This window comes from Thunnus thynnus, chromosome 9 (genome assembly GCF_963924715.1).
Source record: "Thunnus thynnus chromosome 9, fThuThy2.1, whole genome shotgun sequence".
NCBI classification, from domain to species: Eukaryota; Metazoa; Chordata; class Actinopteri; order Scombriformes; family Scombridae; genus Thunnus; species Thunnus thynnus.
The window spans coordinates 7,936,842-7,953,166 of NC_089525.1; the positions used below are offsets into that span (position 1 = coordinate 7,936,842).

Here is a 16,325-nt window from a genome sequence, read left to right on the forward strand (position 1 = left end):
ACAGTTTCAACACTGCAGATAGATACTATGTACAGTGCCAGGGCTTAAGGGACAAATTAATTGCTAAAACCTTCCCATCCTGTTTGATTCACTGTAAATTTTATCCGGGCAGATCACATGAATAACACTGAATGCCTGCCAACTTTTGCAAAGTACGTGTCAGAGTGTGTAGCTGCCGGCACAGACTCCACATCAATAGACGGGTTATTATAATTGGCTAATCTGTATTCATAAACTGTAATGAACCTCAAGAGGCAGAAAAGAGAGGAAGAGGGAGGTAGAGGGACTCGAAAGGTGAAAGCGTGTAAGGAGAAAAACAGGCATAGAGGGGGAAAAGATGTTTATGAGACAGAAAGCAGAGATCGAGAAAGGAGGCAAAGAGAAAGACACAGAGGAGTGAAAAGAAAGGAAACAGTGAAAGACAGAGGGGGTTGATAATGTTTCCAGCAGGGTTAGTTGTATGAAATGAGGTAAAGGAGGGAGGGTGAGGCGGAGGTAAAGCAGAAAGAGAGAGGGAGAGGAGATGAATGAAGGAAGGAGCTTAGGTGTAGGAGGGGATGGAGAAGTGGTAAGCAGCATTCCTGACTAAACAGTTACAACAGTACGAGAAAGAAGTTAATCTGAAATCCAGATGCCTTCAGGACCAACAGAGGGTCAAACTAATCCACACACACACATACAGAGCGCTCCATCCCTTCTCTCGCTCTCTCTCTCACAGACCTCGGTGGCTTTACAAGTCAGCAAACATCAACAGGACTAAAACATCAACTGGATACTTTTTTACTGCCTGTTTTCTTGTAAAACTCTTACTTTCCAGCCTGTATTCAAAACTGAAGGACTTGTTTTGGGGGTTTATTTTGTACTCAAACTGTTTTTGTTTCCTTCTGGAGGAATTTCCAGGTGAGTCTCTTGTGGTTTTTATAATGAGAACTTGTTAAACTCTCCCAGATGTAAAACCAACTTTAACAGAGGCTGTTGTTTGTGTTCAGGTTTATTAGTTTTCTATGCAGATTTATTTATTTGAAAATTTTCTTTACATGTTGATGCAATAACCTGAACGTTTGCATGAATTGTAATTTTCTTCTGGGACTTCAGATTTAACTAACAGAAGTTAGAATCATGGCTAATGACTAATTGTCTTTATTTAAAACCGCCAGTTAAATAGGTGGAAGTTGTCTAATGAGTGTCAAAAGGCTGCAAAAGTGACAGTTTGAGAGACATGTTTGTCTTTGTAACATCAAAGAATGCCGTCTCACTCTGAAATGTGATTTCATACTCTCTGTCAAGTAGTGACAGATGTGGTTGGTGTCACTGTAATTCATCTGTTGACTCACTTGTGTTAAGTGAAATTAGCAGCAGACAACAGTTGTGTGCTGTTTATTTATGTGCATGCTTACCAACTACAGGTTTGCCTACTGTGCAACCCTTTGTCCATAACTATTAGGAAAACTAAAAATAGAGCTCGCCTTCAAAAGGTTTTGCACTTTTCTGACCTACATTTTTTTGCCCACCACCCACCATAAAAGCCAAACTGTAGCATACAATTCCCATATGTGTGCAAAGAGCATCTGGAATTGCAAATATTTATGCTTGATATATTGTGTGCAAGACAGAGATTTCTGTCAAACACAGCCTGTTGTCAAAGTTTGTTTACCATAACCAGGTCCTTCGGCAAAGTGCATTTCAATCATATTAGTAGTAATGAGCACTTGAGGCAAACAGACGATCAGTATAAATACACTCTTAAGTATTTATTAGCCAACAAATCCTCATAATGAAACGACCACATAGGACTATTGTACTTGCCCTCCACAACGACCCGTAGGAGCGTTTTCTGATATGCTGCCTCTATCGGTGCTTTCCAAAACTGTTACAAATCACTGTTAAAAATAATGATGTTTTATGGTGTGACAATGCTGTGATTAAGGTCTGGTGAGGTTAAGGTAGAAAAACCACCTGGTTAGGGCAAGGTTTGGGTTAAAATGATCACTTGAAACATGGAGTGGGTTAAAGCTACTACTTCCTTAAAGTTAGGTAACCTTTGTCTTCATGGCACCAGTAATGACCACAACAATCGCAGTTACAGTTTTTAAAAAACTGTCCCGATTCGGTAGAAACGTGACACTCACCGTTGAAAACGGGAAGCGAATGGCGGTCTCCTGCAAAAAGTCCACTTTCTGCCATCTATCTATCTAGACATCCACCCAACACGCCTCCTTCTATTATGGAAATTTGTCACCTATATATACGTCATCTGAACTGCGTTACTTCTCTGGGTCATAATTACAACGGCCGCTAGATGGCGTCTGTCACTCAAACGTAACTATTTAGGTCAGTTTTGCCAATTTTCAACTTAAACGGTTGTTTTTCTTTTGAGGAGGGGCTGTTTTTAGCCCCACACAGCTTTGTTGCTTTCAGACTTTGGCTGCACAAAGTCCATGCACACACCTGATCTTCTGTCCATGCAACTGCAACAAGCCAACACTTGGAAAAGAAATCTGAAAGGAATCTGAGCATGAAAATAATTAAAGTGATCAATTAATATCCAGTCCATGGATTTTGTTTCTCTTTCAGTATACTAAATGTAAATTAAAAGCTCAGATTCATGATACAAAAAGCACAAAAAAAACATTTGCTGAACCCATTTGTTTCATATTTTTACCCTTTGTACATCTAGAATGAAATAGTCCTAAAACCAAAGTTGACTCTATTCTCAGAACTCTTTAAAAATGATGAAAAGCGTATGTCTTTTTGTAATAATTTAAAATAAATTACCATAAGCCAGATGTTTGTGAAGGGAGTATAAGCCTCAAGATAATGATCATCTCGCATAACTCCACTGAATATTTTATAAAATATTCAAATATATGTCGGCCAAACATAAAATGTAACTGTTTACTTTGCTAAATTACCTTTTGGAAACAGGGTTGGTATCTGATAGCAACACTCCACACATTATGTTGAAAGAGATTTCTGAATGAGGATATATGGGCAACATATGATATTGCAGACTTGCATGGAAAACATGTGGGAATCATATTGTAGTCCTCTCTTAACATGTGTTATCTTGAATACAGCAGCTGTGACTTGGCTGGCAGTCTGTGTAATGCTTTTGACATAAAGAAGCATTGGCCTCACTCAGGCATTCTTAAAGTAATACACCAGGTATTAAGTAGACTGGTCTGGCTCTTGATCAATTTTAAGTGATACTGTAGACATCAAGAGTCTAGAGAGTTGATAATTCAGTCGTGGTGCTACATGCTAACATGTTACCTATTTAGACAGGACACATCAAAAACTAGATGCGTTGTAATATTACCCACACCCCTCACCAATGACTATGACCCCCAAATACCATTTGCATGACAGACATTTTGACGTATAGCAAGAAGAGCACAGTACTCATGCAAGCCAGTTCCAGGGTCCTGGTATTGTGCATGCTAGCGCACTGGAATGGCTTACTGGGACGCTTAATGGAACAGAGCCATCGTTAATGCCATTAATTACACCTGTGCTTTCAGTGCCACAGTACGACAAGTGAAACTGTTAAAAAAGTCAAAAAGGACAGCAGAGAAAAAAAGCTGTGATCACATGGTATGTAGTATACTAGAGTATTTTTTCAACATGTAACATTACAACTTGAGAAGATGGCTCCTCTGACACTGTCAGGGACACTGTTGGTGAATAAAATGGAAGGTGCACTGCTTAGAGCGTATACACAGCACAATAACAATTCAAAAAAGACGCCTTCTGCTGCTCAAAACATTTCCTTAGCTAGCAAAACATTTGACAATGGCAGAGAATATTTAACTGGCTATTTGTCTTTAAAAAAACAAACAAAAAAAGTATTTCTTATAGTTTTAGCTCAAATATACTAACACTGTACTCACCACCATCACTCAGCTTCTCAACAGAGTCCAATAACGCCAACCTAAGCTAGTCCTGTGCTAGCATACATTACAGTCTAGCCATATATGTTCAATAATATGGTGCTGGATTGGATGGGCTGGAGGGATGATTTGCGAAACTCTCACAAGATCTAACATTAACCTAACCCTAACCATAACTTGCTTTACCTAACCCTAACTTTAACCCTAACTCTAACCTTAAGGTTAACCCTAACCACACCTGCGAGAGTTCGTCCCTCCAGGCCATCCAATCTAGCATTTACCCTTTAGCAAATACTATGCTAAGAAGTTCAGCAGTAGGCTTCATGCTAACACCTCACCATGCATAGCACTGAGTGATGATAATGGTACAATAAAAGAGTTTAAGCAACTTTCCGATTCCATAACAATATGGTATAGGCTATAGCTATATCACTGAATTAAACAGCTTTTGATTGTTTAAAAACCCAGTTTAAGTTACCAAATGATGTCACAATGTTAATGTGCATGTAAAAGTAGAAATGTATGGCTATTAAAGGAAACCTCTAGTATTTTAAGTTTTAAGTCTTTTAGCTAATATAACCACAAGTTAGCATGACATCCTATTGACCATCATCATAGTCGACATGGTTGACACCTACAAGCCTACAAATACAAGAGAGTACAATGAGGCCATGGAAATACAAACAAGATTAACTTGTGGCAGTATTGACTGAGTTTTTTGAACTCAGAATATTTCATCTTAAAATGTACAAATCTAGAGACCATTTAATAAATACACAACCTTATTGTTATATCAGTGTTTTCTTTTTGGATAATCTTATTGTCACTCCACATATTGTATGCTAAAGTCTAACATAACCAGCAAATGAGGGTTTGCTTGTTCTGCACACTTTTCAAGTAGGTCAACCATTCTATCAAAAACTGCTACTATTCCTTTTAAAATATGCCAGTCCCCAGTGTTTCTGATCATCCTTCCTTTGTTCATTATTTTCCTCTTCCTTTCCTTTGTCTTTGTGACAGCATGACTTTGACTTATGACATATTGTTTAAAACTACATCACAGAAGAGCTGGATGATTATAAGATGGAAAGAAAGCAAGATGGAATGAAGGATGTATTTTGGCAGTACTGAGAGAAATACACTACAAACCAGTGAGCATATGATTCTGATAAGAAGGAGGTTGAACGGTTTAGTTCTCTGGCTCTTTTACTGGAAGTACAGTAGTTTATCTCTGTCAGGTGAGAGTCTGGGAAGGGTACTAAGTGATTCCATAGTGTAGGGAAACCCTTTTCTTATCTCCCTATCTTTCTCTTTTTTCTTCGGCTGTCCTCTCCTCTTTTAATCATGTTTCCTTTCCTTTCTTCACTCTTGCAACCACTTACCTTCTCTCTTCTCTGTTTTTACTGTCTCCTGTCATTTCCTTGACTGTACTCTATCTGTGTGTCTCCAATGTACTAACACAGAGAGCTGGTAAAGTCATCAGAGAGGAAGTGCAGGAGCAGAGAACTAGCTTTCACCTGTGATCATAATACCTTGATACTGGAGACTTGACATTGAATGGACATATTTACTGCTCTGTAAAATCAAGGTAGAAGTGAGTGAGGGTTGCTGAACAGCTGTGTGTAACACCTAATAAAATGCATCCAATGTCATTTCAACATGTCATTTAAATTATAGAATGATGACCACACAGACAATATGGGGCATTCATATAATATAACCTATGACCAATATCAGATACTGGCTTTTTAAAAAATCTTAAGGGTGAATTTCTATGATCTTGGGCACAAGATGGCAAAGTCATTAGAGACCTCAGGACACAGGTTCAAGCTCTTGTGTCAAAAAGCATGCCTTCTGCTAAAGCGTCCTTGAGCACGACACTGACTCCCTCCCAGTTGCAGGGCCTCTGTTCTGTAGTTCTGTACCCTGACCTCTGACCTCACAGTGGAGGGAGCAATAGGAGAGGATGTCCCTCTGTGGATCAGTAAATAATGATTGTCATGGTGGTTATCACTGTTCATTTCGAATCAACAAGGACCTTCTTTTCTAATATCAAATCAAACAGTCAAATTAAGGCTATGAATAGAATTCCCATTCCCAAATTCAATTTGGGAAAAGGCAACATTTCCTTGACTTCCACTTTCCCAACCTGAGGCCTCATGGTTACAGCAACATGTCCCTGTTCATTGCTCTGTTGGAAAATAGTCATTTGATATATACTGTCACCAATGGTGAGCCTGACTGACCTCTGTGTAGGTCAATGTATTTGTCAGATCAGGAAGTGAAACCTGTGTGTGTGTGTGTGTGTGTGTGTGTGTGCGTGCGTGTGCGTGCATGTGACAGAGAGAGGGTAGTGGGGTGGGGAGGGGATAGAAAACATGATAATCAATCTGTCATTGGAATGATAATAGCAGGTAACACACACACACACACACACACACACACACACACACAGCTGTTATGTGAATTAGCCTCCCTACGAGCAGACACAGAGATAGAAGAGGAAACTAGAAACCCCAAACTGGCCTCTGATGACTCCAAATATGTGTGTGCGTGTGTTGTTTAGTTCTACCTGTGAATGCTTCTCTTTCTCCACTTGTTCTTTCTCTCATCTGAGTTTGTTGTCTTGTCTATCAGGTTTGTGTGAGTGTGTGTGTGGGAGCATGGAGCACGTTAATGTTTAAGCCAACATAATGATTGCCAAACCACCTGGCAATGCAGCCAACCACAACTGTTAAGTGGTTATTTTCCACTCTACAGTCTATTGCATTCTATTCTGTTCCAGTGTTTGTTTCAGCTACCAGAGTCTGACTTTCAAAAACGCCATTGTTGACAGATGATGTGTCTATTATGTGTACAAATAACGTATTCCTAGTTTTAAAAATGATTATCTTGGCTAAAAGAGGATTTGCACTCCCTAGGTAAAGGTGTAATGAAGACAGGCAGGATTTAAACGAATGTTCAAAATTCTCTGATGTGTTTTATCAACCTTCAGGGCAAATAGTTTGGTATCAGCATAGCTGCTACAGTTGACAGATTTTTCTCACAGCTCTCACTGTATCTATTCTACCTCTCCAAATTTCTTTCTTTCCGTTCTTTTTTCTTTCTTCTTCCCTCTTTCACTCATTTTCTCCTCAGTTGATTTGTGGTTGTGCCAGCTTGGACTTGCAAAAAATAATTATTACTGCAATGTATTTTGCAAGACATAATGGTAATTTTCTCTTTCATCATGTCAAGCTGAAGCTTAAAATGAAATCTGAGTTAGTTTATTCCTGTTCCAGGAACTCATTAGGTGTCAAAAGTCAAAAGATGACACATCAAATAAATATGTATGGATGCGCGTGTGTATGTATAAACATACACATTATGTCCACACATGATGATGATTTTTAAAACAGTATCAGAAACAGATGAAAATTAACATTATGTGTGAATGATGAGAAAAACAACCATCTTAAAGTCGCTCTACTCAAGATTCTGACTCTTCAGCTCCTCTCGGTTCTACAGTGATTTTTGACATCTTTCACTTCATCATTTTGGTTTTACAGCCTGCATCAGCAGGTAGCTGTTTTCAGCAAAAATGCTCTGAAAAACTGACCATTTGATAAAAGTCCCAGCACCAAATAGACAATGTTAGCAACTAGCTGGTGAGGATAGTGGAACATTTAGCAGCTAAAGACCCATATGTTTATTAATATGAGAGTGAATATTTGAGTTATATTCATCAGGTGGATACAGACGAGTCCAAATGCTAATGTTAAATGCATGTGCTGGATGTTTAATGGTCAACTGTTTCCTAACAAGTTTGCTTTGGTAACTTGATAAAGTGAAATGTGTTTACAGCTTGTTTCCACTGCCCCAAAGTGGCCAAAAAAGTCTGTTGATGCAGGCGCACTATAATTTTATTTATTTAATATATAATCTATATTGTCTCTAATCAAGCCTGAAGAGTCTAAAGAATTTCAAAGATCTGTGTTCTTCTGTTCTACTTAGTCATATTTACAGCCTGGTACAGTCCAATACAAATAAACCCTATCTTGAAGAAGCTTACAATGTTGAGTTATTATCAACACAGATCTGTGCATCTAAATCAATTCATCTTTTCCTGTAGGTGTATTAATGGCGTGAGCCGTCAGACAGCCATCCAGTCATGGCGCTGTGGTGGTGTGCCAAGATCTTCTGTGGGTTGGCTGCAGCGTGGCTTCCCCTGCTCCTCTCATCACTGCTATGGCTAACGGTAAACTTCTTCATTGCAGACTCCCTCAACTTCATCTAGAGGACAGTGGTTGGATGTACAAATCATCATAGCTTGACTGATAAGAGTCACTCAGAAAAAAGACAGTCTATCAGAATTTAACTGTCTGTAAAGAACATGTTATGTGTTGTGTGTTTGTTGAATCATTGGCTTACCATTGAGTTTAAAGTCAAAAGTGGCCAGCAGTGAGATGAATGTTTTTCTGATAAGGATGATCGCTATTATATCGTATGCAATGTAGATTTACTGTATTTCCTAAAAATACAGTTTTTCTGGGGAAATCTTGAATTTTAGGAAAAAATATTTGCTCAAAGATGCAAGAATCATCTTAAAACTAAGAAACAACATGATTCATGTAAACGGGCATATGAGGGCACCATGTTAATGCACCTGGTCTTTTTTTATACTAGCTCTGAGTATGCACTGCAGAGCTGATTTCTTTCCAAACTGTCAGTGCCTACACAGGTCTGAACGTATTCTGTTATTCTGTATGCTTCTCCTTCTCTTATCTCATCTTTTCTGAATTTGCCTGTCCTTACTGCTTTCTCACACTGCCAACCAATCTTTCTCTGCCACATCTTTTCTATTCATAACATCCTCTCTGAATGCTTTCTTTTATTTACTCTTGCCTCTCATCCTATCTTCCCTTTCTCCTCACATACCTCCTGCCCTGTAGATCTCCCCTGTCCATGCCGTCCCGTCCTGCCCACGGAGTTGTACCTGTCCAGGCGTTAAAGAGGTCCACTGTACGTTCAGACACCTCACAACCATACCAAAAACCTTTCCTAAAGACACAGAGAGGCTCAACCTGGGGTAAGACACAATCACATTTCCACTCTGTGCACACATGCACACAGAAGCATTCAGACACTGTTATCAATGCTACTCCAAGGGGGAGAAAACCAAACACCCTGCAGGAAATAGTTTGGAATGTGGCGTAGGTGATTTGTCAGAGAAATGTTTTCTTTAGTTAACAAATGATCAACACCACCTCCAGTAACTCACAAAAATTTTTTTTAAAAAATGCTGAGGCAAGTGCTGTTTGGTTGGTCAGATAGTGTCTTAAAGCCTGAATTATTCTTTTCAGATCACTTTTTTATGCCATGGTTCCAAAAGAAATTACTGTCTTGCCTCAGGAGGTGGGATCATGAAAACATATTGCTGCTTGCCATCCCTTTTGTTTTTTGTCCATCTGCCGTAAGAGCAAAAGAAGCCAGTTTTACACCAAAGAGAACAGTCTAATCAGTTGAATAATCAGCATATAGCCCATGGTGCATTTCACTTGACAACATCTGCTTTAAACCCAGAAGATAAGGGCTTAGCACCAGTATGTGGTACTAAACTAACTCCAGAGGGAATAAATCTTCTAATCACTTCCATGTGGGTCTTTGTATTGTGGACAGAGCTTTCACTGCCTTCCAGCACAGCAGAGAAATAGCCCAGCCACTGTTTTGTATGCAACAAATTGCCTTGTCTAATAATTGGCTCTAAACAATACATATTTACATGGCAAACTACTTGGCAAGCAGCAGCTGGAGCTACACTATTGTTAACAGGCAGCTTGCTATTTGCATGTGAGGCTCTATTGTCGGAAAAGGCTATCGCTGCATTTCAGGTGTATTATGTTTATGCTCAGAGTAGCTCACCAGCCCTTCACTACTGGATCTAATGCTTTGATGTGATGAAGTATTTCAATAGGTAAATGGTCACAAAAGATACTTTACGTATTCTGTGCCAAGCTTCACTCCACAGGAGGAAAACTGTCTCCATATGTGCTCCTGTACTGTGGGAACAGCTATCAGTTCCAGATAATCTCTTAAACCAAGACAAAATGCATATACAGTTATATAGCCAGCAATACACTGTAGGGACTATGTTGGGAAGGGTTTGGCAACAGCAAATGTCATATTAATATTAAATTACACCACCCCCTTCAGGTCAAATTGAATAAAGTAACAGATACCTACAACTATAGAGCATTTTGGTCTTTGGTTAATGGATCTGTCTTTAACTGCTGCAAAAAACGATACTGCAGGGTACAAACACCCCAAAAACTCTTACAGCACACATAAACAGATACATAGAATATAATATATCATTGCGGATGCACGACATAACAATCCAAAATTTAGAAAATGGACATGATTTCCACATGGCAGCAACAATACATGGGAGGCTAATTCTATAGTATGTTGTTATTTCAAAACTGAATGTATTGATGCTGCAGTCTGTTTTATTTTTCCCTTCACACTGCTGTCAGTTCACCTCTTATGCTAATATGGTTTCTCTGCAGAGAACAGTTCAATGTTGGCTATTGTATACTCTTGTTCTGGTTCCCTATTGATTCCTGAGGGTTGTGTCTTTGTCTGGGGCAGAGGCAATGTCTGTTCTAATGGGAATAAAGGGAATTTCTCAAGGACGCCTCAGCAGAGCAGACATTTGAGGGGGACCGAACCTTCAGGGAGCCGACAGACACTGGACCACCCTACTTCCTTTAGCTTCAAATGCAAGGCTTTTGGTATATGTTCATACCAGGCATGTTTGGACTGTTTTATTTACACTCTAGGGCCTGTACACTTTTAGTTTAGGTTCAGAGCAATGTTGTTTGAATTCAAGTGGAAACAGCACTAATAAATGCAAGTCTTCATCTTCTTTCAAAGGAAATGTTATGTTGATTACTCAGAGAGTGACATGGAAAATGGAATGGACCACCCACATGAAACAACCCCAAATCAGAAGAATGATGTCATGTCTCATGTCGTGAAAAAATGGGTGTTGAGATCTGATTCCAGCAGTTCGTCATACTTAGAATGTCTGGCATAGTGACAGTCGGGCTTGGGATTCAACAATTTCTCCATGTGCTCAAACCAGCCCGTTCTCACAAGAAAAACGACAGTACGGGTTAAAAATTAAAAATCCAACGACCGTGGTAATTATGACCTGGGGTAGTGACGCAGTTCAGATGACGTCAATATAAGGTGACAAGTTTTCATATTCAGTGGAGGCGGGTTGGCTGGATGCCAAGATAGATAGATGGATGGCAAAAAGTGGACTTTGCTGCAGGAGACTGCTGTTCACTTCCTGCTTCAAACTGCGAGTGTCATGTTTCAACTATGAGTCGGGACAGTTTTTTAAAAACCATAACTTTGATTGTTGTGGTGTTTACTGTTGCCATGATGACGAGGGTTTCGTAACTTTAAAGTAACATTAGCCCACACAGTGTTTCATTGCGTGATCATTTTAACCCAAACCATGATCTTTCCCTAACCCTAACCAAATGGTTTTGTGCCTAAACCTAACCAGACCTTAACCACGCAGCATTGTCACACCATAAAACATCATTATTTTTTAAGATTACTGCCGATAGAGGTGGGATATTAGAAAACACTCCTATGAGTTGTTCTGGAGTGCAGGTACAATCGACCTATGTGGTCATTTCATTATGAGGATCTGTTGCCTCAAACATGATATGGTGATGATGAAGAATTGAACAGTTTCCTTAGCTCCAGTCACCTCTAATTGCAAGACATGACTAGTTACCAATACTGTCAATTTGGGAGTGAATGGTATTTTACGTTGTGTCTGGTTCACTTGTATTTGGGCACTGTTGAGCCTTGCAATCTACATATATAAGAGCAACAAAGAAAATTGGACAATGTAGTTTACATAGTTTACAATGAAGTTTACATGCGATGGTACCCTTAGGGCTCTATTATTCTTCAAACAAAGTGCTTGTTAGGATTGTCGCACAGTGTCTGAAACCCTTTCCCCTACACCTTTCTGACATTCAAATTGGGGTGGCTGCATTCAACTATGCAACTGTATTTCTGAAGCTGTCAATCCAGCAGTACTTCACACAGCGATCTTATTGGTGTCAGGGGAGTATCGAAAGTGTTTGCTTCATTTTCAAAGATGGTTTCATTTATTTGACTGAACACCAATCAAACTTGTCTTAATAAGATAATTGTCAGGCTTTAGACGTCAATGTGCTTCAATGTGAAATTAGTTATGTGAAAGTCTGGGACTACTGTATACTGGAGGAATGCAATAGGTTCTGTTATGGTATATGAGCAAAGCACCAATACTGCTAGGGCTCCAAGTTCAGTTCCCAATGGGGAAACCTACACTAGAAATATGTGCATTCATGGCACTGAAAGACACTCCGGATGAAAGTGACCACTAAATGATATATTGCGAGCTGTCTGTTTTATTGATGGCAGTGGAAAAAAAACTCCAGAATCTCCCATATGTGTTCAATTGGGTAGGGATAACTGCACCCTGGGAATGTAGAGTTTTTTACAGCTTAGGAACTCACAACAGGATAGTAGACTGTCAGACAATACTATTCTGATTCCCTTAGTTGGAAGGTCTGACTAACTCTCACGCTGAAATCAGTCCAGCACTGTCAATAGACAGTGTGTTCTGTTGTGTTCCTTTGATGAATAACGCATTTGACTTTAGCATCTGCTGTTCTATACTGTACTTGGCAATCGGTTTGACTCTTGGAAGGACATCTGTTGTAATGTGCTGAAACCTAAAGACTCCAAGAGAGGTTTTTAATAGCTCTTTGTATTTTGATTACTGGTGTGATTATGTACCTGAGCCCTATTCACACAGACCACTGCTGCTTTAAAGTGTTACTTTGATACTGTTGACAAGGAGGCAAAACAAATACCAGAAACCCCTGTCTATACTGAATGTCTACTGTACATTGGATCTTAGAATCTGTGTTTGTGTGTGTGTTTCCTCTGCCTTGCACATGGTGAAGTTTTAAAAATGAGGAAATCATTAGGGGTCATAGGTTGACTGACGTATCTCTCACCCCTCTTTCTTTCTTTCCATCCCTCATTCCTTCCAGCTATCTTTTGTTCTTCAATTAAAAGGTCACCTTGCCCCAGATACACATACAAGCACTTACTGCTTTACTTTCTCTCTAACAGTTACAACAGCCTGACGGAGGTGGAGGGGTCAGAATTCAGGTCACTACGGCAACTGGAAATGCTCATGTTGCATGGCAATGACATTAGCACAGTCCACCCTGGGGCGTTTTACAGCTTGAGATCACTACAGGTATGTGTGAGCGTGTGTTTGTCCTGGTATCTTAACTACAGTACTATCACTTAACCACTCTGAATGCGTCTTCTAAATCAGTCTCTTTGAGTTGTTTATTCTTTTTGCATTGTAATAAACTATCCATGACCATAAGAGCAACGTTGTTTAGTCCAGTAAAGTTTGCATGCCATCATTATCCAAAAATTCTGTAATATGACATGAGTCAACTTTACACTCTGCAAGCTTGTAATTCTTTGTTTGAGTCTGTGTGGATGAAGGTGATGAAAAAAACTGGAGCAACTTCAAACATACAGGGTTCAGCTTTCTGCTGATGGGGCACTCAATTGATTTTTGCATTCCACATTGACCTGAGAGCAACTGAACCTGCACCTGGGATTGAATTATGTGGCTCCATAAATTATGGGACTTAATCCTGCAAGAAGTTGTGGTTTCTTGGACATGTTTAGGTCAAATGGTTCCAACAGATCCAAGTCAAGGGAAAGTGGTTTAACACTTGATGTGCTCTCTCTAATTTATGTCAAACCCTTATAGAGTGTTTGCATCTGTTACCTTTTCTGGATCTGGCTCTGAATCATGGCTGGAGTAAATCTGGTTAAAAACTGACATGATTGGGCTTTTAATGGAAACTGTTATCAAGTTCCATGGCCAAGTTCACTTCAGGATTACATGAATCAAACTATGTTTCTCTCTTTCAAATATGACATTTATTGTCTTCTGTGGAAGAGATACGCAACAAAGAGGACATGATGGAAAAGCATATAAGAGTAGTGAATCACACTTGAGCAGTTAACACCTGGAGACCACACAATGTACGTACACATAGAGCCAAATAAAAACTCATCCTACCTATAGTAAACTACATTTAGGCCAGTAATACTGTAAGTTGCTTGTTGGGTCCAGTTGGGTCCAATCACAACCTTAGAAAATTGGCATTTAAACAGACCGAAAGAACTGGGCCAATACATTGGACCTGGAACTGAGGCAGACTACAAAGTCTGGACCCAGCACTCAATTTGAGTTGCATTGGGTCCTTGAGTTTTTGGTGGAATAGTTATCCCTAGAGACCTCTAATCTCTAAAAGTGAGGATGGGATGCTACTGTCACACTATTAAACCTGAATTAAGATTGAATTAGAATCCACTAAATTACCTTGTATAATGTAAGGTTGTTCATGGTGCTACACCCATTGAGATATTGCTCCCTTCTCTGCAGCTTTTCACGTATTTTATCCACTGTTAATTACTTTTAGCTCACTGTTTTCAGTTCACACATAGACTGTATGGTTTAGTGTCACTAAATTCCCCTCAGATTAAAATGTGGGCATTACACTACCTGTCTGGCATATAAAAACAAGAATACAAAATAAACAAGAAGCAGAAGAAAGTCAAGAATCTAGCAAGATTAAGACATCCATTTTTTGTCACTAGTTGATGGAGTGGATGGAGAAGAATACAATATTGGATTTACAGTAGTCAGGTGACCAGAGAGACTACTGAAATGGGATGCAAATTTTGCGCTGTCTGCTAGGCAACTGTTCTGTAACTCTTCATCCTAAACACCTTCCTAAACCAATGGTATATCAGGACTGTGTCTGAGTTTGACAGTTTTAATGTTCAGTAAATGTAATTTTAATACTAATTCTGCGTTTTCCAGATCTTGAAACTGAGTTACAACAAACTAACATCAGTGAACCCTGGTCTGTTCGAGGGTCTTGTTAGTTTGATCCGTCTCCATCTGGACCACAACCTCATCAACTTTATAGAGCCATACACCTTCTCAGGTCTGACCTCCCTAAAACTCCTGCAGCTGGAGGGGAACCTTCTCAAAGAGATCCACCCTCATACCTTCATTACAGTGTCAATACTAGGAAGCTTTTGGACCTCTGGACTCAAGTAAGAAATCCAAAAAGAATGGATTTTATGGTTGAGCGTTGGTCATTTGATGAACCAACTAATATATTAAGCATACATTTGAGAAGTTTTGTGTGTGGAGTTTACATGTTCTTAACAACAATTCCCTCCTGTTTAAAGACACATGCTGTAGATTCCAAAATGCTTACTAAAAAGCTTATGCTTTTTAAGTTACTATACCTTTGCGTCATACTTCATAAGTACTATATTTATTTCTCTGCCTTCAGCACAATACATGTCAGGATAGACACCATCCCTGTCACCCAGTAGTCCAATAAGTGAAGGAAATGATATAATTTTTTTGTCTCAGACACTTATACCTGTCGGACAATCTGTTGGAGCAGCTTCCTGCTGCAGCACTGTATACAGCTCCCAGGCTCGAGCTCCTCTCTCTGCATGGTAACCCTTGGACCTGTGACTGTCAACTCCACTGGCTGATAGAGTGGGGCTCCACACATGAAGGTAAAGACACAAGAATGAATATTCCAACTTTAGGAAATGTCACATTTTCCCCACCTCCTTATTTGGAAGCCAGATGACCAAAACAGCACCGAAGGCCAGAGGGCTGATGGTAAGCTTTCAGATTACATTTAATATATATAAAAATATTGATTAGTGCAGTTTTAAGGAAAAATATCATACATTATAAGTGAAGGTGAAGAGCAAAGAGACACTAATTATATGATTGATTAACTTCTGTCAAAAACTCCATGTCAAACAATTTAATCATCTAAATAAACACTACTGTAAATTAATCATTTAGATGGCAAGACAGAACATTTAATAACTGGTTTTGGTGTATCTCTGAGCCTCAGACAATTGCTTTGACCAGAGGCAGAACACAGCACTGGCAGAAAATGTTGCATATCTTCATATGCCAGCTTCTGTACAGCATATGAAGGACACAGCTACTCTCAATCAATTGACTACTTTTGTTCCATATGATATCTAAAAAAAAAAAAAATAATTATTACTTTTCTTTCACCATACTTTCTCATACAGAGCTTTACATACATGTGTGCTCCCTCTCATTTGTCATTGTTTTGTTATGCTGTCTCTAATCATCTTAACCAGTCCCAATATATTAGCTGTTTGTCTAACACACAAAACAGTCTTTGACTGAAATATGATTATGCATGAACCTTCACTGAACTCAAACTCAGAAATAGATACAACTCTATTTGCATTTTCCAAACC

General features: G+C 39.2%; 1 protein-coding gene across 1 annotated transcript in view; it reads left to right on the forward strand.

Moving 5' to 3' along the window:
- Nucleotides 1-313: 313 nt before the first annotated feature.
- si:ch211-159i8.4 (matrix-remodeling-associated protein 5) overlaps nt 314-16,325 on the forward strand; it is a 30,759-nt gene continuing 14,747 nt past the window's right edge. Inside the window, exons 1-6 of the mRNA XM_067598608.1 lie at nt 314-900; nt 8,002-8,127; nt 8,822-8,958; nt 13,086-13,215; nt 14,872-15,110; nt 15,439-15,590. Coding sequence (XP_067454709.1) covers nt 8,041-8,127; nt 8,822-8,958; nt 13,086-13,215; nt 14,872-15,110; nt 15,439-15,590 — 745 coding nt within the window. The 5' untranslated portion in view covers nt 314-900; nt 8,002-8,040. The remainder of the gene's footprint in view (nt 901-8,001; nt 8,128-8,821; nt 8,959-13,085; nt 13,216-14,871; nt 15,111-15,438; nt 15,591-16,325) is intronic.